The sequence below is a fragment of the Neophocaena asiaeorientalis genome, unplaced genomic scaffold, assembly GCF_003031525.2.
Source record: "Neophocaena asiaeorientalis asiaeorientalis breed wild unplaced genomic scaffold, Neophocaena_asiaeorientalis_V1.1 scaffold46, whole genome shotgun sequence".
Taxonomy (NCBI): Eukaryota; Metazoa; Chordata; class Mammalia; order Artiodactyla; family Phocoenidae; genus Neophocaena; species Neophocaena asiaeorientalis.
The window spans coordinates 3,016,606-3,040,575 of NW_020175393.1; the positions used below are offsets into that span (position 1 = coordinate 3,016,606).

The 23,970-nt window shown below is 50.1% G+C and overlaps 1 protein-coding gene across 2 annotated transcripts; it reads left to right on the forward strand.

The window, feature by feature from the left end:
• Nucleotides 1–57: 57 nt before the first annotated feature.
• On the forward strand, nucleotides 58–23,339 carry DEF6 (DEF6 guanine nucleotide exchange factor). Of its 2 annotated transcripts, XM_024766011.1 has the most exons (12): nucleotides 58–1,812; nucleotides 3,476–3,601; nucleotides 12,679–12,819; nucleotides 13,470–13,655; nucleotides 15,655–15,891; nucleotides 15,984–16,130; nucleotides 19,367–19,475; nucleotides 19,663–19,961; nucleotides 21,041–21,207; nucleotides 21,328–21,526; nucleotides 22,492–22,582; nucleotides 22,753–23,339. In XM_024766011.1, the coding sequence occupies exons 1-12, from the start codon at nucleotides 1,717–1,719 to the stop codon at nucleotides 22,974–22,976; spliced, it is 2,022 nt and encodes a 673-aa protein (XP_024621779.1). In that variant the 5' UTR covers nucleotides 58–1,716; the 3' UTR covers nucleotides 22,977–23,339. The 2 variants fall into 2 exon arrangements, with proteins under 2 accessions (XP_024621779.1, XP_024621780.1); XM_024766012.1 differs by lacking the exon at nucleotides 3,476–3,601.
• Nucleotides 23,340–23,970: the final 631 nt, after the last annotated feature.

Genomic DNA, 23,970 nt, shown 5'->3' on the forward strand with positions numbered 1-23,970 from the left:
CTCTTGGCCCTGTATCCTGGGCACAAACCTCACTCAGCCTCTGTGCCCGACTGGTGGGCCTGCCCTCCCAGAGGCACAGGGGGAAGGAAGCCCTGGTATGAGAGAAGCCCTGAGGAGCTGCCGGTGGCTTCCTGCCCACAGCTGAGCAAGTAGGCTCCCGGTAGCCAAGCAAGACCAGTGTGAGCACTGCTTCCAGGCTCCAGTTGGGTCTCAGGCCTCAAGATGGGTGGGCTGGAGGAACTCTGTTTTCTCTACCTTACCTTGTGTTATGTCATCAGAGCCCCTCCACACACAGCACACAGTCCACTGCTCCAAGTGGGCAAAGCCCCATGAGGGGGGTGGGTGCCTTTGCCAAGGTACCCAGGGTCTCTGATGCCTCTGCTGCCTGGTGCTGAAGTCCTAGCTTTGGTACCCAGCTCTGGGGGTACCCACCTAGGTGTCTGGGGCCATGGAATTCCAAAGCCACAGTCAGACCCCACTGAAAAGTACATGGTAGGACCAGACCAGCCCTGGTGGGAAGGAAGGGATGCAGGGAAAGGGACTTGATGGAAAGAGCTCTTGGGTTTGACCCCTCCTGCATGGGAGCATTGCAGGGATTGCAGGTGCCGCTTTTCCTCTCTCCATTGTCATGGATGTGCCCCACCCTCTCCCCCAGTGCAGACATCTTCTCCTAGGATGCCTAGCAAGCTCTTTTACTCTTGGGCCACCAGCTCCTTGGAAGCAGGGGGAGCTGGGACATGCCCCCAGGGAGGGGTGTCTCGATTGCCTGAGCAGTCTCCGTCAACATCCAGGGCCACTGTTCGTGGCAGGAATATGCCCCAGCCCTCACAGGTATTGGATCTAAAGAAACGGAAGCACTGATGTGGAAGGCCCTGAATCGCCAGCCTCCTGCTCCCAGGCACCCCTGAAGCTGGACCCCACCATGAGCCTCACCCCCGTGAGCTTCAGAATCTCTAGGTCAGGGCCAGTGGGGCCCCAGAGTGGGCAATGCTCGGGGTGCCTTTTAGAACAAAAGCCTAGGGGATGGGGAGGCAGCCGATCCTGTGCCAAGTCCTCCTGACCTGGAGAGGTGCCCTGGCCCAGCTCCTCGTCCAAGTTTGTATTGTTGCCTTTTGTTTTCTTCCACCTGGGAGGAGCCCTACCACCACAGTAATGTTAGATGGTCCTAAAAGAAATGCTTTATCCACTGCCTACTCTGTGCTTTACATACATTCTCAGACCTCTTTACAATCTATGAGGTGAGTATTTCTCTTGCTTTACCAATGAGAAACTGCTCAAGGAGGTTAAGTTATTTATCCAAAGCCTCCTACCTGGTAAGTGTGGAATTGGTACAGGACCTGCCCCCTTTTATCTGACTCCAAAGTCGGGATGGGCTTGCTTTTCCCTCATCAAGCTGCCTCTGGGAGCCCAGAAGGCCCCAGGAGGCTCTGGGGCTGAGGAGGCCTCTAAAGGGCCTCACACCCAGGGAACAGGCTGATCAGAGTTGGAGCTCTAGCTCCCCAGGGCTTGGACCCCAGTTCCCATGCAGGGAGTGGTGCCGCGGAGCACTGCAAGAGCAACAGGCTGGGTCCTGCCAGTGTGGGGAGCCCGCGAGAGCAGGCAGGTGGAGCTGTTGCTCTGCACCACGGCCCTTCTGCGGTCTCTGCAGCCGTTTGCATTTCCTGAAACCGGATCTTGGTGTCAGAGCTGCCCCTGGGCCGGGCGGGCGCCTCAGCCATGGCCCTGCGCAAGGAGCTGCTTAAGTCCGTCTGGTACGCTTTCACCGCGCTGGATGTGGAGAAGAGCGGCAAGGTCTCCAAGTCCCAGCTCAAGGTGAGGGGCACCCGGGGCGCAGGGGAGGCCGGCAGACACGTCTCATCAGCCCCTGCTGCCTGAAGCTAGACTTGAACCCTGTGTTCCTCCTGGGGCACCCAGCTAGCCATGGACCCAGGAGGGGTGGGAGGGCCCGTGCCGGGGAACTGGGGCAACATGGCCTAGTGGATGCTGCTGCCCCCTGTCCAGAGGCCCCAGTGAGGTGTGTGCAGGGGCATCGCCCAGAGCCCTGGCCCCCAACTCTCGGGAGAGTAGAGGTGCCATCATGGGGTTCTGAGGGCCACAGGCCAAGCTACATCCCAGACTCTGTGTGATGAGCACACGTCTCCCCAGAGTCAAGCTCGGGCACACACCCTACTCCTTCTTGCCGCTTCCTCCTGGCTTTGAAGAGAGACAGTTAGCTAGTGCTTGTCAGTCACTTCCTCTCGGAGCTGAGAGAGAGGGTTCAAGAGCCTCTTGCAGTCCCAAACCAGGCCAGCTCAGTCATCCTTCGCAGGAGAGCAGCTCCCCTGGACCTTGCCTCCCAGGTGGGACAGAGGTGGGAAGGGGCAAGGACTGAAGACCCCATTATACTGCTGTCTGGCTCACCACCCCCCTCACACCGTACAGGCCAGGTTGAGAAACTTACCTTAGACCTTGAGAACTCGAGTAAGGAAGGGGTGGAATCTGAGCCCAGGAAGAGCCCCATCAGTGATTGCCCTGAAATTCATGCTTGGTCCTAGATAATTCCTGGGGGGCCGAAAAGTTTATCTCCTTCTTTCCTGTAGCCCCGCATTAGTGCTGCCTTCACCCTAGTTAGTGGGGAAGAAACAAGGCCCTAGGCCATTGGAGCCAGGGAACGCGGGGAGTCAGGAGCAGGGTGGGCGTCAGCCCTCTGGGATCTGCCTTAGGGGTTCATTCATTCACTCTACAAATATTTACTGAGCACCAGCTACGTGCCTGGCGTAAGGCTAGGCCATAGTATACTGGCATCTCCCCTGCCACCCACCCCCCACAGAGGAGGAGTGCAGTCTCAAGGAAACCTCCATTCTAATTGATCGAGCTAGGAGGTGCCTGGAAACCTGGGAGAGACGGATGGGACAGGTTAGGCATTGTACCCCACCCCTATTCCATCCCCCTACTTTTGAACTTGGACACGATGAAATTGGATGTCCCAAACTGGTCCCATAATCGACCCCTTAGCCACACTTGTGAGCATCCAGTAAGTGATTCTTGGCTCCCCCAGGAAGGAGAGTCCACTACCACTTTTGATCATCTGAGAGAATCTCCCAACAGACAGGTTCTTCCTTATGTTCTACTTAAATTGTCTTATTGCAGGTTATGTAATCTAGTGAGGTCTTCAGTATAGATAGAGGAAAAGCAGATCATCCAAAATCTATCCTTGTGGAAACTCCATGTCCTACATCTACCTCCCACTCTGCCCCTTTAACATCTTTCAGGAACAATCCCAACCTCCATGGTTTGTTGTCTCCAAGGTTCCATTTTCTACCACTCCATTACCTGTGGCCCTATGACACCTCCAGACTCTCTAAGCCTCTCATACATGGAAGATACAGCACTCCATGGCTCTCCGATTCCTGGGCCAATCAGACCGTAAGCCTTCTTAGTTTGAGCCTCTGTCTTGGCCTCTAACTGGGTGGATGCCTGTTCCCCACCCCCACAGGTTGAGTATTTGCAAGGAAGATCGCCTGGGGAGCTTGCATACTTGAACCATCTGCTGTCTTTGTACCGCATCGCAGCTCACATTGAGCCCACTGCCAGCAGCCTCTGTGGTCGCACAGGATCAATGGTAGATTTCAGCCCACTCGACAGAAAACTTGTCCACTCTGGGAATCTGAGCTAGCAGTGGGAGCCTCAGGCCCGGCGGCCGGTGGGGCAGAAATGGTAGGGCCCATGTCATAGGAGAGGAAGATAAGGAAGGCAATTCTCCCTCAAGCCCATAGTGCTAGATACTGGAATGGGAGGAAGTAGTGATAGTGTTGGGGGTGGGGATGCAGGAAAGGCAAAAGAGCCATAGAGAAGTGGCCAGAAGGCAGAGGAAGAAGCAGATGAGACACAGACCCGCAGGGCAGGGCACACTCCTTCCACTGGAAGACTTGGTGAGAAGGGAAGAGATCTTGGGGTTAGCCTGTCCTTGCTAAAACTGTCTCTGGCCTTGGCGTCCTCAGTTGGGAAGAGGCAGGAGACCCGCACCAGCCCAGAGCGGGCTGTGTCTGTCTGCAACAGTCACCACTTCTCCCCTGATGTGTTGGTAGAAAGGCTGCCACCGGCTGTCCTGGGCAAAGCCGTGATGAGGCCAGAAGGAAGAGGAACAGCAAGTGCTCTGAGAAGTACCCCAAGGAGTCAGGATTGTTTTCTCTGAAGAAGAGAGGGCTTGGGGGAGAGATGAGATGAGTTTTCTTCTCTGAATTCTTTCTTTCTTTCTTTTTTTTTTTTACGCGGGCCTCTCATTGTTGTGGCCTCTCCCGTTGTGGAGCACAGGCTCCGGACACACAGGCTCAGCGGCCATGGCTCACGGGCCCAGCCGCTCCGCGGCATGTGGGATCTTCCTGGACCGGGGCACGAACCCACGTCCCCTGCATCAGCAGGCGGACTTTCAACCACTGCGCCACCAGGGAAGCCCCTTCTCTGAATTCTTATAGAAAGTACAATAGCCTTTGTCCAGGTGGGTTGAGAAAAATAAAAATATATCAGTAAGAATGGCACTTCTGCCGAAAACGGAGTTAGGTTGAACACAAAGTTTCTCAGGACTGTGAGCTTTGGCAGGGTCCTCAGCATCTCCCTCTTTAAAGAGCTTTAGGAGTGAGTTCCCATCCTGACAGTGGGCTGCAGGGAGGGGAGCCTTGGGAATGATGGGTTTCCTAACGGCCATACCATCTTCCCTCTGGGAGCAGCTTTGGCTTTAGGCTTCATGGATGATCAGCTAAGAATTTGGCGTCCTCACTCCCTGACTGCCAGGGCTGGGGTGAGGGGCCTGGGATTGGGTGCGTGGTTGGAGTAGTGTGTCTCAGTGGGGATCCTAGGAGGCTTATCACTTCCCCTTGACAGACAGGAGGAGGGGGAAGGCAGGGAGGGTGAACTAGGGCCTTCCCTACTTGGCTCTGTCAGGTCTCCCAGAGCCTCTCATTGGCACTTGGGGCAGTCCTGGGGCCCAGGGAGGGCCTCTTGCCCACCAAGAGCCTCTGAGCTTCGGGCTGTGTCTCCTCTGGAGAGGGACAACAACCTTCTCGGTAGAGGAGAAGTTAATAACAACTCCAGTCCCAGAATCTGATGAGTGGGGTCTTCAGCTTTGCCCTGACCCCTGCCTGCTGTTGGTCTCCTCAGTCTAGAGTGTGGAGGAAGGGGAGGGTGATTCAATGATGTGCAGAGCACTTGACTCAGAGCCATATAAGCTGAGGCCTACATTGCACCCCAGTAGGGTGACCTTAGGCAAGTCACTGCCCATCTCTGAACCTCTGGTTTCTTATCTGTAAAGCCTGAGGGCTGAACTGGGGATCACCAAGCTCTCTGGCTAGCCTCCGAAAATAAATTTTAACAAAGTACCTCAAATAGGTGAAATTGATCCTTGATGCAGCTTCTCCTCTCCCTTTTCTGAGCCTCTGTCTTTCCTTTGATGCTGACAGCCAACCCCTCCAAGCCCCTTCTTGCTCTCAGCAGGCACACAGCTAATCCAGAGATTCCCATCTTTTAAAATTCCTGGTGCTACTCCCTCATGATAGTTTTGCTTTAGTACCCCACTGGTTGAGAAAAATACATTCAGTGACTCTTAAAAAGGATCTATGTATTTTAAAAGAATCACTTAGCACCTAGATACGTTTAAAGACTATAGGCCATCTAAACGAGAGAGAGAGAGAGAGAAAGAGAAAGAGAAAAGAAAGAAAGAAAGAAAAAGGAAGGAAGGAAGGGTTCTTTTATGGATTCCCAAACCCTCTGTATCTGCGTCAACTCCTGAAGTCTGCGAACTGCAGGACCATGGGCCTGGCGCCCATCGCATTGCTGCACTGGAGCTTTTAGGAAACTCCCAAGCCCCCAGGGGAGAACCACACCCCCAACATGCCTCCAGAGGAAACGGTGAATAAATGAAGCCTCTCAAAGGTCAATGGCTGCCAACCCAGAGGTCAGGGGCTGCTTGGGTGGGTGGGGAAGACAGAGAATCCTCTCTGGGGGAGCCCAAATGGCAGCTTGTGAAAACTACAGACACCTGGACCCCACCCCGGAAACTCTGAGTCAGTAGGTCTGGGCGGGCCCCAGCAGATTTCAGTTTCAACCAGCTCCCCAGGTGATTCTGATGCTTAACCTGAGCCAATGTAGCAGAGATCTAGCTAGCTAGGGCTTTAGAATCAGTCTTTGAGCAAGAGGACACTCCACCTCTCTAAGCCTTGGTTTCCTCCTCTGTAAAAGGAGGAGAATGAGAGCCCTGCCTCCAGGGCTAAGGATTGATTGAAATCGGCAGGTGAGTTCCGCAAGCCAGCCTCCACTCCTGCCATTTCCTTTCCGGCATGACCTTCCTCTGGTCACACTCTCTCCCCACCCCCGGCCCTTACCCGCACCCAGGCACAGGAAGCCTGGCAGTCTGAGGTCGGCTGAGCTCTCTGGGGAGAGGCCCTGAGCCCTGAGTGTCTGGAGCCTTTAATTCCTCTTTGTCCTGACACCCAATGGCTAACAGGGTCGGAGCCTCTCTGCCCTGGTCTCCTCAGATTCCCCTGGCAAAATGTCCAGGTGAGGAAGGTCTTAGAGGAGAGCGTGGGCCAATGAACCAAAGAGAGGAACAGCTCAGATAACTGTGTGCTGCTGGGTGGCAGGTTCTATCCTGGGGTGGGAGGGAATTTGTACATCATCTCCTTGAACTCCATTTTTAGAAATGTGAAAACTCAACCCCAGCGAGGTTCATGTGCTCAGAGAGATTCAGTCCACGTCCGTCTGACTTTTGTATTTTTCCTGCTTCTCCCCTTGAAGCACTTAGGTTCATTCAGTAGATATCTACTGAGTAGCCATTATATGCCAGGTCCAGTGATACAGCAGTGAATAAAACAGACAAAAAAACGCACGCTTGTGTTGCTAACGTTCTAGTCAGAGAACACAGATGATAAAATAAGTAAAAGTGCGTGATACATGACATGGAGGAAAATAAAGCAGAAGATATCCCTATCCTTACTGTGGGGGGTAGAGGGGATAGGATTACAGATTTAAGTAAGGTGGTCAGAGAAGCCCTCCCTGAGAAGGTGACACCTAAGTAAAGATCAGAAGGAGGAGAGGGTGTGAGCCATGACCTGGGAGAAGAATGTTTCTGGTTGAAGGAATATCAAGGGCCAAGGCCCTTAGGCAAGAATGTGCCTGGTGTGTTTGAGGAATGCAAAGGGGCCATAGGGGCTGGAGAGAAGTGAGCAAGAGGGATGAGGTCAGAGAAGGTACAGAGTAAAATCTCTGGAAAGACTCTGAGATTTTACTCTGAGAACCTTGGGAAACCACTGCAGCATTTAAGTTAGACTTGAGGTGTTAGTCAAAAACATTGATTAACACAATGTGGAGGACATTGTGTTGAGGTCTGGAGTCAGGGTTGAGATTAGAGTCTTTGCTGCCCTCAAAGGAATGTAGAACACTCAGAAATGCTCACACCAACAGGGAACAGCAAAAGAACATTATTACAGAGCAACTTAATAGCAGGGTACATTAATAACCATGGTTAATGGCACCCTTTGTCTTTTAATCTCTATAGTTTAAAAATGTTGTCATGAAAACAGTATATGCTCCTGGTTCCGAAGAATATCATTTTAAAGAAGTTGAAATTTACTAGAAAAGTAAAACATGTTTTACTGGTTAAAAAAATTGAAAGACAAAACTAGTGTTAAAGAACGTGAAATTGCCTCCCCTCGCTGGGGAAGAGCGGTAGGGTGATAGCTGTTAACAGTTTGCTGAGTCTTCTAAATTTTTTCTGTGTACAAATAAACTTATTAGGCTGAACTATATGAAATTGCTGATGTTTGATTGTTTTGACCTACTAAAATAGCAGTTTAATATGGTTCAGCATAATCTGTGCACACATATTATTTTACAAATATTTCATTCTACAGCTTGCTTTTTTCCACCTGCCAGTATAGTATGCATATCTTTCCATGTCTGTTCATACAAATATAATAATAAAAATAGCTCACAACTTTTATTAAGCAATTTCTATTATTGCACTATGTACCCGGTGCTGTGCTAAGCTCTTCATTCTAAAACACCCTGTGGAGCAGGTGCCTTTTTTTCCTCAAAGAGGAGGAGACTAAGGTCTTGGAGAAGTTAAATCACCTGCCCATAAGTACACATGTGGCAGAAGTTAAATTTTCAACCACACACAGGTCCATGACTTGGTGTACCTGTCCCCTCTTTTTTTTTTTTTTTTTGCGGTACGCGGGCCTCTCACTGTTGTGGCCTCTCCCGTTGCGGAGCACAGGCTCCGGACGCACAGGCTCAGTGGCCATGGCTCACGGGCCTAGCCGCTCCGCGGCATGTGAGATCTTCCCGGACCGGGGCACGAACCCGTGTCCCCTGCATCAGCAGGCGGACTCTCAACCACTGTGCCACCAGGGAAGCCCACCTGTCGCCTCTTGAAGGAGCCTTGGGCTGTCTCCAGTGCCTCATTTATTCTCCATTTCTTTCTTTCTTTTTTCTTTCTTTCTTTATTTCTTTCTTTCTTCCTTCCTTTCTTTCTTCCTTCCTACCTTCCTTCCTTTCTTTCTCTCTTCCTTTCTTCCTTTCTTCCTCCCTTCCCTCCTTCCTACCTTCCTTCCTTTCTTCTTTCCTTCTTTCCTTCATTTCTTTCTCTCTTCCTTTCTTCTTTTCTGCCCTCCCTCCCTTCCTCCCTCCCTTCCTCCCTCCCTTCCTTCCTTCCTTCCTTCCTTTCACCATGCCGTGGCTTTCGAGATCTTAGTTCCGGGACCAGGAATCAGCCTGTGCCCCCCACAGTGGAAGCTTAGAGCTCCAACCACTGGACTGCCAGGGAAGTTCCCAATGCCTTTTATTCTAAACTATGCTTCAGTGAGCATTCTTGTACAGGTAACTGTTCTCTTGAGCATCTATAGGTTAGATGATTAAAATTGCTGGGGTCATGCCCAATTTTATTTTTGATACAGTCTTGCCCTCCAGAAAGACTACCAATTCACATCTCAACAGTGGGGCATTTGAGTTCCCGTTTCTCCACAATCTCCTCAATACTTGATAGTATCAGTCTTTTGCATCTTTGCTAATTTGTTAGGTAAAAAATTGCACTTTCTATATGAGAAGGGAACTTATATTTGTTCTGTGCAGAGCTAACTCTCTCACTCTCTCTCTATATATATCTCACTCCATCCTCATGGCCCCTATACGTGGTGGGTATTATCCCCTGTTTTACTGACAATGATACTGAGGCTCAGGGGGTGAAGGAGTTTATCCAAGGCCTCATAACTAGAAAGTGAAGGTTCCTGGCCTTCCATATCCCCCCGCACGCTTCACTGGAGTGTAGCCATTTGACTGGGCTACGCAGGAAGCTTCCTCAAAGAGGTGCTTTAGGAGGCTTGAAGAAAGATAAAGACATAGGTAATTTGAAAAGAGGCCAGGAGGCAACAGGTAGAAATATGTGAAACTCTTAGAATAACACCTATCTCTTCAGAAGTGGGTATCTTGTGTTGGTTACCCTGGATTTTAAGTGCTAAGCATGGAGTGATGGCACCTCTTAGAGTGTGGATTGGTATCCTATGACCACAGATGTATTAATCATGTATTCTCTGCATATAGGTGGTAGAAACCAAACTCAAAATAACTTAAAGGAGATGTTATATATTGGCTCACATAACCAACAAAACTCCAAGCATAGTATTGGCTTCAGGCATGGCTGGATCTAGGTCCTCAAATGATGACTCTTTATACCTTGACTCTGCTTTTTTTCACTGATAGCTTTATTCTTAAGCAGGTACTTCCCACACAGGGACAAAAATGTCAGCTACATCTATCTTCTAACAGCTTAACTCTTTCCATGTATACCCATGGGAAAGAGTACACCTCTTCTCCACTAGAGGAAGCAAAAATCCCAGGGATGATTCTCATTGGCCTAGATTTGGTCATGTGCATCCTTGAACCAAACACCACGACTCCAATGTGCCCACCTCTGCAGCCAGGTAGGGTAGGGGTGCAAATGGCCAATACCACAGATATTGAAAATGGGGGAGAGTTACTTCTCAAAGGAAAATCAAGGCTCCATTACCAAAATAAGGGAGGGGGGCAGAGTTCATCAGGAAGAAACTTCAGATGTCCTTTAGAACAAGAGTAGGCAAAACCAAAGATGGCACATGAGATAATTTGAAGATCATGGGAATGAGCGTTGGGGTGGGGATCAGAGATGGCTGTCCAGAGGGAAAGGAGGGAAAAGAGATACACCAATCCCCTTGCTGGGCCCCCCCAACTTCCCACTTTGCTGAGTTGAACCTGAGGCCCAGGAGAACATTGGGAAGAAGTCTCAAACCCTTCTACCCCTCCTCTCACAAAAGAAAATAAAGAAATGAAGACTTGGTATACACGCCATCTCTAGGATGTTGCCAACTTCTGCCTCAGAGGAGCTGATTCCAAGGTGGACTGCTGGTGGTGGAAGCAGCCCTTAAATACGGCATTTATTGACTGCCTTTGGTGTGCAGAAGAGATCATAGGTGCTGTGAGACATAAAGATGAACATAGACCTGGCCTCCAGAGTTCACTATATAGTTGGGGAATGAGGCTCAGGGTCAATATATATATATTTTTTTGGTTATAAATTTATTTATTTATTTTTGGCTGCATTGGGTCTTCATTGCTGCACGTGGGCTTTCTGTAGTTGTGGCGAGCAGGGGCTGCTCTTTGTTGCAGTGTGCGGGCATTGCATTGCGGTGGCTTCTCTTGTTGTGGAGCACGGGCTCTAGGTGTGCAAGCTTCAGTAGTTATGGCTCGTGGGCTCTAGAGCACAGGCTCAGTAGTTGTGGCTCATGGGCTTAGTTGCTCCACGGCATGTGGGATCTTCCTGGACCAGGGCGCGAACCCGTGTCCCCTGCATTGGCAGGTGGATTCTTAACCACTGCTCTATCAGGGAAGCCCCAGGGTCAATATTTTAATGGGGAGGCAGCATTCAGAGCCGGGAACAACCAGTTGCAACCTCAACTCTGCCACTTACTCTTAACCTGTCCAAGCCTCAGCATCTTCATCTGAAAAACAGAGATAATAACGTCTGTATATCATGGTTGCAGAGATTAGATGTGGGGTATAGAAAGCACCTCATACAGTGGCTGGCACATACTAGGTGACAATTTTTAATCATTCACGCTGTCTGTGATAAGTGCTATAACAGAATTACCCCAAGACAATTTTATTTTTTTCCTGATCTCCTTGTTCAAGCTTCAACATCTTTGTTCTAATTTCATGGGTTTGTTAACCAACCCATTTCCCCTCTGTACTGTCATGGCCGCCATCCCTTTTAGCCTTGTCCTCCACATCCCACAGACCATTTTTCGTGGCCCTTCTTTGCTCCCTCTCCAGCTCCCTTCCATCTTTAGAAGGGCAGTGACTGGAACGGCACATGCCCTTCCTGGAGCAGACACACTGGACTCTAGGCACACAGCAGCCTGAGTCTTTGATGGTAGATGTCAGGCTTCTGCCCTTGAGCCTTGGGATCTGCAGAGCCGGATTTGGATCCTAGGCTCTTGCTCAGTGTGGGTCCTTGGGCAAGTTACTGAGTCGGTTGAGCCTCGGTGTCCTTGTCTGCAGAAAGGGCACATACCTGCCTGACGAAGGGGCAAAGAGCATGGCCGCCTTGGTTTGAATCCCAGCTCTGCCAGCCCTGTGCCCTTGGGTGAGTTACTTAATGTCTCAGAGCCTAGGGTTTTTTTTCATGTGTGAGATGAGGATATAAACACTTGTTATGTGGGTTAAGTGAAGTATATGTAAAGTGCTGAGCGCAGTGCTTGGTGCATAGCAAGTGTACAAGTTTTAGTTTTTTGGATTTTATTGAGGTATAATGTACATTTTAATTTCAGGTTTACAACGTAATGATCATATATATATATATAGAAATGATCACCACAGTGAGTCTAGTTAACATCTGTCACCATACATGGTTATACAAAATTTTTTTTCTTGTGATGAGAATTTTTAAGACCTACTCTCTTAGCTACTTTCAAAGATGCAATACAATATTGTTAGTTATAGTTACCATGCTATATATTATATCTCCCCAGGGCTTTTTTTTCAATGTTTATTTATTGTATTCATTTATTTAGCTGCGCCGGGTCTTAGTTGCTGCACGCGGGATTTTCGTTGTGGCATGCAGGATCTTTAGTTGCGGCATGCGGGCTCTTTTAGTTGCGGCATACGGGATCTAGTTCCCTGACCAGGGATCGAACCCGTGCCCCCTTCATTGGGAGCTCAGAGTCTTAACCACTGGACCACCAGGGAAGTCCCCTCATGACTTACCCGAAGTTTGTACCTTTTGAGCACCTTCACACATTTCACCTCCCCGCTCCACACCTCTTGCAACAGTCTGTTCTCTGTATCTGTGAACACCTTTTTTTCCCTTTTTAAAAAATTCTACATATAAGTGAGATCGTATGGTATTTGTCTTTCTCTATCAGACTTATTTCACTTAGCATAATGCCCTCAAGGTCCATCCGTGTTGTCGCAAATGGCAAGATTTCATTCCTTTTTTTAATGACTGAATAATATTCCATTGTGTCTATATATACAGAAGCTTTAGTTATGATTGAATTGAATAATGTATGCAGAAGACTCAGCCAGAATGGGGGTGGGGACAAGTGAGGAGGTGGGAGCCGCCCTTTGGCCCAGTTTTGGTTGGGGTTCAGGAAGGCAAACTGCCCTCTGTCTCAGGTGCTGTCCCACAACCTGTACACCGTCCTGCACATCCCTCACGACCCTGTGGCCCTGGAGGAGCACTTCCGAGATGATGACGATGGCCCTGTGTCCAGCCAGGGGTACATGCCCTACCTCAACAAGTACATTCTGGACAAGGTGGGGCCCCTCTAACCTCTCCCCACTTCTCAACCTGACCAGCACCCTAATACATTGCCACCCCAACTCCTCTCCCTATGAACCCCATTTCTGTCCCCTCTGTCCACCCCTGCTCTCCCATCTCCATCCTTCACCTCCCAGCCACTTGCGCCCTCCTGGCTCCCCTTAACTCACTCTCAAGCTTCCTCCTCTCTATCCTAGCCTCCACCTTTCCCACGACCTTCCACCCCATCCCTGCCTAGCTTCCAGCTGTAACTTCTACAAAAGGCTCTCCAGTTTCCCCCAAGTGCTGTCCCCCCTGCTTCTCCCACCTGTCACTGTCTTCTCAGGTTCTCCTTGACTGTCCACTCCCTCCGGGGCTTCCCCTTCTTTCTCCCTGGGCTGAGGGACCTGAGTTTCTCTGTGTGCAGGGGACTTGGGGGCAGTGGTTGTGAGGGAGTGGTGGCAGTAGCAGGGCTGGGGGCTGGGGTCAGGCTGGTTGGTCAGCTAGTTACCTGATCATCAGCTCAGGGACTCCTCAAGTTAGAGCCCCAACATGGCAGTGTGGGGAGCAGGGGAATAGATGACCCTAAGAAGCCAGCTGGAGCCTAGTTGGGTGGTAGAGCAGGGACGGGGCAGCCTTCTCATCTGACTTGCCGGCCTGGTGGCAGGTGGAGGAGGGGGCTTTCGTTAAGGAGCACTTTGATGAGCTGTGCTGGACCCTCACGGCCAAGAAGAACTATCAGGTGGATAGCAACGGGAACAGCATGCTCTCCAATCAGGATGCCTTCCGCCTCTGGTGCCTCTTCAACTTCCTGTCTGAGGACAAGTACCCTCTGATCATGGTTCCTGATGAGGTAAGCCCCAGGGACTTTATCACTTGGGGACAGACCTTAGCAGAACCATGAAGGAGGCCAAATTGCCTCCGTACTTTCCCACATCCCCTTTCTTCTTTATCTCCCCACCCTGGGACCTGTTCACACCCATCTGTCTCCAGATGCTTAGAAGTGTCCATATCAGAACAATTATGCCTTCTCCCAGGAGGTCAAAAACTACACTTCCTTCAAGGCTCTGCTAGCCCTCACAGTAGGAAAATGATCTGCAAATTCTTTTTACACAGAGGTGTGAATGCCTGATACATTACTGGGCATTTAAAAATGAGAACATTTAAAATCAAATGACAGGATTTTAGGCACTGTGGCAATCTGAGAAGGATGCTACTATTAGGGGAATAGAGACCTTCCTGGGACATCTCTCCAGTTACTCCAAGTGTGCAACCAAGTCTGCTCCTGGTTTCAGATTTTCTCTTCCTATCTTCTACAATATAGGGGAGAGTCAGGGCAGACTCACCTCAGGGCCCCAGAGAAGGCATCCTGGGAGTAAAGGCCTAGAATCTAGCCTCTACCTCCTTAACTCATGGGTGAAGCCAGGGCAGATGCCCCTCCTTTTCCAGTCACACTGCACCCTCCCTCTACTCCCCCTCCTCTCTCCCCTGTCCATTCAGCCTTCTCCTGACCCTTTAGCCCTTTTGGTGGTTGCGAAGATACCAGGGCGAATTTAGGTCTTTAGAGTAGGGTACGTGCGGGAGAGATCCACCGTATTTACAAGAAGTCCTGGCACATCTAACTGCGCTCAGATTCGTGCCCTTGCCTCTGTTTGTGGGAAGAGTGAGGGGTGTCCCGCCCCACTCCCAGCAGAGACCCAGTAGCCCCCAGAGTGAAAGTCCTGGAGAGAGTTTCCCAAGGAGCTGCTGGGGCAGTCGAGGGACATGTGTCTATCTATACAGACACCTGGCTGGCTGGGCATCTTTGTCAGACTCCTGCCAGTCAGGACGAGGTGGCCTCTCAGAGGTCAGAAAGCTGCTTGCTACTGTGATCAACATGCAGTGTGAACAAACTGCAGCAGGAGGTACCCCAACCACCACTTCCTGTTCCTCTGTAACAGGTTTCCTGTCCCTGCTCTGCTTACTCCACCTCCAATCCCCTTGCCCTCCCATAGGGGAAGGATCCCTAAGGTTGGGGCTTGGGGCTTGGAATAAGGACTCATGGGATGTGGATCTGAATTGAGTTCTGGCTGCTACCAACTTGCTGTATGATTCAGAACAAGTCACTCCCCCCCCCACCTTTTCTTTTTTGAAAGGAATTCCTTTATTTTTTATTATCATTTTTTATTTATTTATTTTATTTTTTATTTTTGGCTGTGTTGGGTCTTCGTTTCTGCGCAAGGGCTTTCTCCAGTTGCGGCGAGCGGGGGCCACTCTTCATCGCAGTGCGCGGGCCTCTCACTATCGCGGCCTCTCTTGTTGCAGAGCACAGGCTCCAGACACGCAGGCTAAGTAGTTGTGGCTCACGGGCCTAGTTGCTCTGCGGCATGTGGGATCCTCCCAGACCAGGGCTCGAACCCGTGTCCCCTTGCATTGGCAAGCAGACTCTCAACCACTGCACCACCAGGGAAGGCCCCCTTCCCCTTTGAGCCTGTTTTGTCATCTGCAAAGTGAGGATATTGGATGAGAGGGCCCTTGTTCCCCTGTTGACATTTTCTATGACTTGCTCTCTCGGCCTGGCCCCTGGCCCCCTCAGCTCCCACCTCATCCTGCCCTTAATTCAAGGCAGGAAGGAGTGGGACTGGAGCTTGAGGAGGGGATGCCTGAATTGAAGTTGGGGCTCCAGGATCCCCTCCTAAATCTCTACTCAGGTGTCCTCCAGCGTTTAGTTGTTTTGTCCTCTGACCCTACCCCACTGTCCTGTCCCTGGTCACTTCTGCCCAGGCCCCGGGCGCCTGGTGGGAGCGCCCCCTGTTGTTGGCACCAGCACCACAGCCTGCTGCAGCCACCAAGCCTTCCCTCCCCCGCTCCAGGTGGAATACCTGCTGAAGAAGGTGCTCAGCAGTATGAGCTTGGAGGTGGGCTTGGGTGAGCTGGAGGAGCTGCTGGCCCAGGAGGCCCAGGCAGCCCAGAGCACCAGCGGGCTCAGCGTCTGGCAGTTCCTGGAGCTCTTCAACTCAGGCCGCTGTCTGCGAGGCGTGGGGCGAGACACCCTCAGCATGGCCATCCATGAGGTCTACCAGGAACTCATCCAAGACGTCCTGAAGCAGGTCAGGCCAGGCTGGGAACTAGGGGAGGACCCCGAGGAGGGTGAAGGTGGGGGGGTGGGCAGTGATGCCTCTGACTTTGCTCTGGCTGGCAGGGCTACCTGTGGAAGCGAGGGCACCTGAGGAGGAACTGGGCAGAACGTTGGTTCCAGCTGCAGCCCAGCTGCCTCTGCTATTTCGGGAGTGAAGAGTGCAAGGAGAAAAGGGGTACAATCCTGCTGGATGCGCAGTGCTGCGTGGAGGTGAGGGGGACAGCTGAGGGGGGTAAAGCACATCTCAAGGCTCAGGGGCTCCAGTGCAGTGTGAAGGCAAGGGGGTCAGGAGGAGGGTAAATGGGAAAAGCCACAGTGACAAATTCCCGCTTAGATGAGTGCAACCCAAATACAGCTGACCCTTGAACAACGCAAGTTGGAACTTATATGTGAATTTTTTTCAATAAATACATTCAGGAGTACAGCCAGCACCATCAGCAGTTGGTTGAATTCGCACATGTGGAACCAGGATACTGAGGGCTGACTTTAAAGTTATATGTGGATTTTTGACTGGGCAGAGGTTTGGTACCCCTAACCCCTGCATTGTTCAAGTGTCAGTTGCACACCTGGGTACCTCAAGGCTATTCTCAGCCATGGCAGCAATGTTTTTTTTCTTTTAGAAAAGTAACACACTTTATTTTTTCTTCCAGTTTTATTGAGCTATAATTGACATACAGCACTGTATAAGCTTAAGGTGTACAGCATAATGATTTGACTTACATACATCATAAAGTGATAAGCACATAAGTTTAGTGAACATCCCTCATCTCATATAGATACAAAATTAAATAGAAAAAAATTATTATCTTGTGATGAGAACTCTTAGGATTTATTCTCTCAGCAACTTTCCTATATAACATACAGCAGTGTTAATTTATCATGTTGTACGTTACATCCCTAGTACTTATATCTTATATCTGGAAGTTTGTACCTTTTTTTCTTTTTTAAAATTTATTTTATTTATTTTTTGGCTGCGTTGGGTCTTCATTGCTGCACGCAGGCTTTCTCTAGTTGCGGCAAGAGGGGGCTACTCTTCGTTGTGGTGCACGGGCTTCTCATTGCAGTGGCTTCTCTTGTTGTGGAGCACAGGCTCTAGGGCGTGTGGACTTCAGTACTTGTGGCACACAGGCTCAGTAGTTGTGGCTCACAGGCTCTAGAGCGCAGGCTCAGTAGTTGTGGCGCATGGGCTTAGTTGCTCCACAGCATGTGGGATCTTCCTGGACCAGGGCTCAAACCCGTGTCCCCTGCATTGGCAGGCGGATTCTTAACCACTGTGCCACCAGGGAAGCCCTGGAAGTTTGTACCTTTTGATGACCTTCATCCAATTACCTTCCCTCTATCCCCGCAACAACCTCCCTCCCCACCTCTGGTAACCACAAATCTGATCTCTTTCTCTATGGATTTGTTTGTTTGTTTTTGAAGTATAATTGACCTACAATACTGTGTTAGTTCCTGTTACACAACATAATGGTTCGGTATTTCTATATATTTCAAACTGACCTCCACAATAGGTCTAGTTATGATAGGTCACCATACAAAGATAACTATGTAATCATAGTTATTGACTATATTTCCCACACTATTCATTTTACACCCATGACTCACTTATTTTGCAACTGGAAATTTGTACCTCTTAATCTTCCTCAACTTCTTCCTTCCTCTCACTACACCCCCTACCCTCTGGCAAACACACCTGTTTGTTCTCTGTATCTATAACTCTGTTTATGTTTTGTTATGTTTGTTCATTTGTTTTGTTTTTTTTAGATTCCATACGTCAGCACTTTTTTTAGAAAAACCAAACTGCAAATCAAATACTAAAGTCATTGGTGAATAATGTGGACTTTGCTAAAGATTTCAGAGGAGATGGCTTATGTCTCACTCTACCCAGCAAAACTTTCTAAAATTCCTCTGAAGTTCTTTCTCCTTCACCCAAATTCCATTCCCTTTGGCAACTCTATACCTCCCTATTCTTTCTCCCTTCCCATCCCTTTTCCTCCCTTGACTCTGTCCATTATTTTAGAGGCTTAAAACAACAATTTTAAAAACTGTAGTGAAAAAATATACATAACATGAAATTTGCCATTTTAACCATTTTGTGTTACAATTCAGTAGCATTAAGTACATTCACATGTAACCATCCCAATTATCTATTTCCAAAACTTTTTTATCATCCCAAACAGAAACTCTGTACCCATTAAGCAATAACTCATCCGCCCTTCCCTCCAGCCCCTGGTAACCTCTATTCTGCTTTCTATCTCCATGAATTTGCCTGTTCTAGGTGCCTCATATAAGTGAAATCATATAATATTTGTCCTTTTATGTCTGGCTTCTTTCACTTAGCATAATGTTCTCAAGCATGTTGTGGCATGAATCAGGACTTCATTCCTTTTTATGGCTGAATAATATTCCATTGTAAGGATGTACCACATTTTGTTTATCCATTCTTTGATGGATATTGGGTTGTTTCCATCTTTTTGCTATTGTGAATAATGCTATTATGAACATCCAGGTACAAGTTTCTGGGTGGATATATTTATTTTTTCTCAGGGTACATACCTAGGAGTAGAGTTGTTGAACCATACATTAATTCTATGTTTAATTTTTGAGGAACAGCCAGACTTTTCTACAGTGGCTGCACCATCTTCCATTCTTACCAGCAGTGTATGAAAGTTCCAATGTATCACCAACACTTTTTATTTTACCTTAAAAAATGTTATTATTATAGTCATCCTAGGCTCTATCCATTTTTGTCACATAGGGAAACAGCTGTCATTGTGGAAACAGCACAGATCTAGGCAGAAATCCAGCTCCACCACTAATAGGCAGTGTGAATTGGGCAAGTTCCTGGACCTCTTAGAGCCTCAGTTTCTTTCTCTGTAAAGTGGAGCTAATAATCCATGCCTGGTACAGACTCTAGAACACATGAAGCTCAGTAGGTGGTAGCTATTATTTTCCACTAGAATGTAAGCTTAGGGAAGGCAGGGATTTGGTCTGTTAGGCACATCTCAGTATCCCAAATGCCCAGAGCAATGAGTGGCACTCAGTAGACACTACAAAATATCTGTGGAATGAATGAATGGAGAACTTTCTCAACAGGCAGGGCTTTGTGGAAATGAACGGTCTCGATAGTGAGGACCCTGTCATGGGAGATGTTCCAGCGTGATCTGCATAAACACTGAGTGATCCCTCTGTGCTAGGCCCCACGGAGAGATACCAAGAGAACAGTCCCACCTTCAAAGAGCAAAGGATACAGAGCTGTGGGCACACAAGTATCCCCATAACTAACCTTCAAACCGGGCCACGCAGGCTCCTGTCAGAGTGGGAGGGGTGCCCGGGGAGGATGGTCAGCTAGCGGCGGTAGGGGCTGAAGCTGCAGCACCCCTGGGGCAGGTGTGGCCCTGACTCCAGTAAAGCCAGCCTGTCTGGGACCGTCCACCCTCTCCCAGGTGCTGCCCGACCGAGAAGGGAAGCGCTGCATGTTCTGTGTGAAGACTGCCTCCCGCACGTACGAGATGAGCGCCTCAGACACGCGCCAGCGCCAGGAATGGACGGCTGGTGAGTGCTCGCTGGGTGGCCTGGACCTGGCTGGCCCTCAGTCGCCTCACCTGTGAAAGGGGGTGACAGCACTTTGCCCAGCGGGAGGCTGGGCACTGGACACGGGCAACTCCTAAGGCCCCTTTCTGGCGGTGGGTCACCTCGAGGCTGCCCTGCCCCCGGCCAGCCCCTCCCGCTCCCTCCGCAGCCATCCAGACGGCGATCCGGCTGCAGGCCGAGGGGAAGATGTCGCTGCACAAGGACCTGAAGCAGAAGCGGCGCGAGCAGCGGGAGCAGCGGGAGCGGCGCCGGGCGGCCGAGGAGGAGGAGGTGCTGCGGCTGCAGCAGCTACAGGAGGAGAAGGAGCGGAAGCTGCAGGAGCTGGAGCTGCTGCAGGAGGCGCAGCGGCAGGCCGAGCGCCTGCTGCAGGAAGAGGAGGAGCGGCGCCGCAGCCAGCACCGCGAGCTGCAACAGGCGCTCGAGGGCCAGCTGCGCGAGGCTGAGCAGGTGGGGCAGCACAGCGCAGGAGGCGGTGGGCTGAGGGGTGTGGTGCGGTCAGGCCTGGGAGCTGAGCACTGGGGGCGGGGCCTGGGGCGGAGCCTTGGTCGAGGGCGGAGCCACGCATTGAGGAATGCAAGTGGAGGCGGGGCTTGTCTTGAGGAATTTTGGGAACAGAGCCTGTGGGCTTGAAGGATGGGTATGGGACGGGGACTGTGCCAGGAACAGGGCCTGTGGGATAAGGAACCTGGCCGAGGGATGGCTTGAGAGGAGAGATGGTAAGGGGGCGGGGCCTGAGCCTACGAAATGGGAGGGTCGGACCTGAGTGCTAGGTGTAGAGTGGGACCTGGCTCAGAAACCTTGGCTGGGGGCGGGACTTGGATAGAGGAGCTGATAAAGACGGTGTGATTGGGGATGAGTTTGGACCAAGGCTGGACTAGGTTGGACTAGACTTGATCTGAGTTTATAATGAAACCATTTTGGGGAATGCAGGATGGGAGGAAGGCAGGATGAATGTGGAGGTGGACTAAGCGTGTAGAGGCAATTAGATTTAGGATTTAAGAGATCTAGATCTGGAGTCAGACACTGTGGATTCAATCCCAGCTCTGCCTCTTAGGAACCGTGTGATCCCAGGCAAGTTACTCAGCCTTTCTGTGCCTCAGTTACCTGTGACATGTTGAAGCCAATAGAACTTGGCTTATAGAGGTATGGAAAGGAGGATCAACTAAGGAAACACTTTGAGTTATAATTGTTATAACAATTATAATTATTGTCATTCCCTTCCAAGCACTACCCTAATTATAATTATAAAACGTTATATTATAATGTATAATGATAACTATTAAGGCTGGTGCTGAAAAGGGGATGACTTGAGCCCCTTTGCCCCATGTAGTTCACTGATCATTATCTGAATTAGTCAGGCTTGCAGAGGGGATCAGATCAGGAAACGCTGACATGAGGGAACTCCCCAGACCCTCACCCAGAGATAAGTAGTTGGGCTGGCCTAGCAAAGCCCTGGGGAAAGGAGCAGCATACCTGCTGCCACTCTCCGCCATGCCCCCATTGACCTGGCTCCATTTCCCGAGCAGGCAAGGGCCTCCATGCAGGCTGAGATGGAGCTGAAGAAGGAGGAGGCTGCCCGGCAGCGGCAGCGCATCGAGGAGCTAGAGGAGATGCAGCAGAGGCTTCAGGAGGCCCTGCAACTGGAGGTGAAAGCTCGGCAAGACGAGGAGGCCGTGCGCCTAGCCCAGACCAGGTAGAACTGAGGGGCCCCTTCTGCTTCCCCTCCCTGACTTCCTGACCCCACCCCCGCCCCACTTGCTGAGCACCTGCGAGGTGCCTTGGCTCTGGAGGTGACACAGTGGATGCCTGGCAGACTGCTGGAGGAGGAGGAGGAGAAATTGAAGCAGCTGCTGCAGCTGAAGGAGGAGCAGGAGCGCTATATTGAGCGGGCACAGCAGGAGAAGCAGGAACTGCAGCAGGAGATGGCCCTGCAGAGCCGCTCCCTGCAGCAGGCCCAGCAGCAATTGGAGGAGGTGCGACAGAACCGGCAGAGAGCCGACGAAGATGTGGAGGTGAGGCCTGGGGTGGAGCAGTTTGGAGGCTGCCAGGTGAACGAGGGTGAGCGTGTTAACGCACAGGCTCTGGAACCTTCCCTCAAGCTCTATCCCTCAGGCTCCATCATTGCCTGGCTGTGTGACCTCTGACAAGTTGCCTAACCTCTCTGAGTCCCAAGTCCCTTATCTGAGAAAGGGGACTGGTAAATAGTATTGCTATGAAGATTAACTGAGATAACACATGAAATTAAGTATGTAGTAAGCACTGAAGAAACCTTAGCTACGACTTTTATCATTGTTATTAATCTGGGCAAAAATTTTTCCTCCTACTCTTCCAGCCCCTACTTTGCTATCCCTGTACTTTGGCTCCACTCTTTGGAGGCTGAATCTCCACAGAAGACTTTTTTTTTAAACTTTTGATGTTTTGTTTTTATTAATATTGACTATTTTATTTTGCTTTGTTGGCCTACATGGTCATTGTAAAAAATTCAAGCATAGAAATAAGTATCAAAGAAAGGGAAAGTTCCTCTATGATGCCCCACCCCACAACCGCTGCTAATGGCTGAGTGAACACTGGAGCAGAGGCTTTTGCATTAGGTCTTGGGAAGGTGGTGTAATGCAGTGGTTCAGAGCTCCGTGTATGTCCCTGGGCAAGGCATTTAACCTCTTTTGAACTTGTTTGCTGTTAACTTCTGCTCTGGAAGTTAAATAAGATATTAGTACATCTTAGCTGCTTAATAAGTGGAAACTATGGTTATTTCTGACCCTTTGAGGGCCTGTGAGTCCCCTGAAATTCGACGCCAACTCGTTATGAGTTGAGTTCTTAATGATTTCTTAACTCTTTATGAACATACATGAGTTTTTCTGGGAAGATGATCAATAGCCTTTGTCAGATCCTAAGGGGCATGTGAACCTGAAAAGGTCAAGACTCTCTGTCTTGGAGGGTGGCTCTGACCCACTCCTCCCTGGTCCTGCCTGCACAGGCTGCACAGCGGAAGTTGCGCCAGGCCAGCACGAACGTGAAACACTGGAATGTCCAGATGAACCGGCTCATGCATCCAATAGAACCTGGAGGTGAGAAGGGTTAGACCCTGGAGCTTTCCCTGGAGCGGGGATGGAGAAGGGAGGGTAGAAGGGATACCCCCAGATCTACAGAGCCAGCACAGGACTGCAGGTCAGCGGGTTCTCCTCTCCCCCTTTGCATGCACCTTGCTCCTTCCTCATACCTGCCTTTTTTCTGCCAGACAAGCGTCCCACCACCAGCAGCTCCTTCACAGGCTTCCAGGCCCCTCAACTTGCCCGCCGTGACTCCTCCCTAAAACGCCTGACTCACTGGGGATCCCACAGCAGCAAGACCCCCTCACCCAGCAGCAGTGAGCAGCAGAAGTCCCTCAATTGTGGGGAAGAGGTGCCCATCTCAGCTTCTGCCCCTCAGGAAGATAAAGTGGACCCAGCACCAGAAAACTAACCCCTACTAGCCTCTTTCCCCCAACCTCATGCCTACTAGGACCTGGCCACAGCTGGCCTGTGGGTGACACCAGCCTCTGCAGAAGAAGGAGCTACAGTCCTGGTGCCAAGGGCCCAGGCCCTCCAACCACGAAACAGTCCAGAATGGAACCTGGTTCATCTTTTTGCACCAGCCCCAGGCCCCAGACCACTGAGGCTGTCAGGGATGTTAATCCTTGAGAACTTGACCCTGTACCTTAACCCAAAGGACTCTATGCCCTAGGCTGGGAAAGAGAGTCAACAAGCAAGCCAGGGGCCATCTGTCCCCAGACTGCCACCAAGTTGTGGAGGCACATTTCCAAATAAAATCAGCTCTTGGGATAAATTATGCATCAGGTCTATAGTCTGTCTCTTCTACCATTTTCTCTCTTCTTCCCTCAAGTCCAGTTATATGTCCCAGAAAGAGTAAGGTATAATGCAGTGGCTTTACACTCTGCCACTTTCCAACTGGGTGACTTTGGTCAAGTTTCTTCACCTCTCTGTGCTTCAGTTCCCATGTTGGCAAAATAGGGATAGTATAGTACCTACCTTACAGGGTTGTTCTGAGGATTAAGTGTTCAGCACGTGAGCAAGCACTATTATTGGTATCACCCCAAAGTGTTTATTGAATGTATATTCTGTGCCTTGCAATTTCCCAGTTTATTTAATTCTCATGGCAACGCTGAGAGGTGGATATTATTATTCTCATTTTACATGTGTGGAAATTGAGGCTCAGAGAAGTCAGGTAACTTGCCCAAAGCGTTTCAAACTTGCTTCTCTTCCCATATTGTCTGACTTACCTACCTTGTTACCTAAGACAGAGATCTGGGAATCAAGGATGACTTGCTCCCTCCCTGCCATCCCCCTCATGAAAAACCCATCATTAAATCCAGTAGATTCTCTCTCCTTCATGCTCTCATATCTACTGCTCCATCTCTATCCCCATGGCTCCTGCCATGGCTAAGGCCAAAATTTTA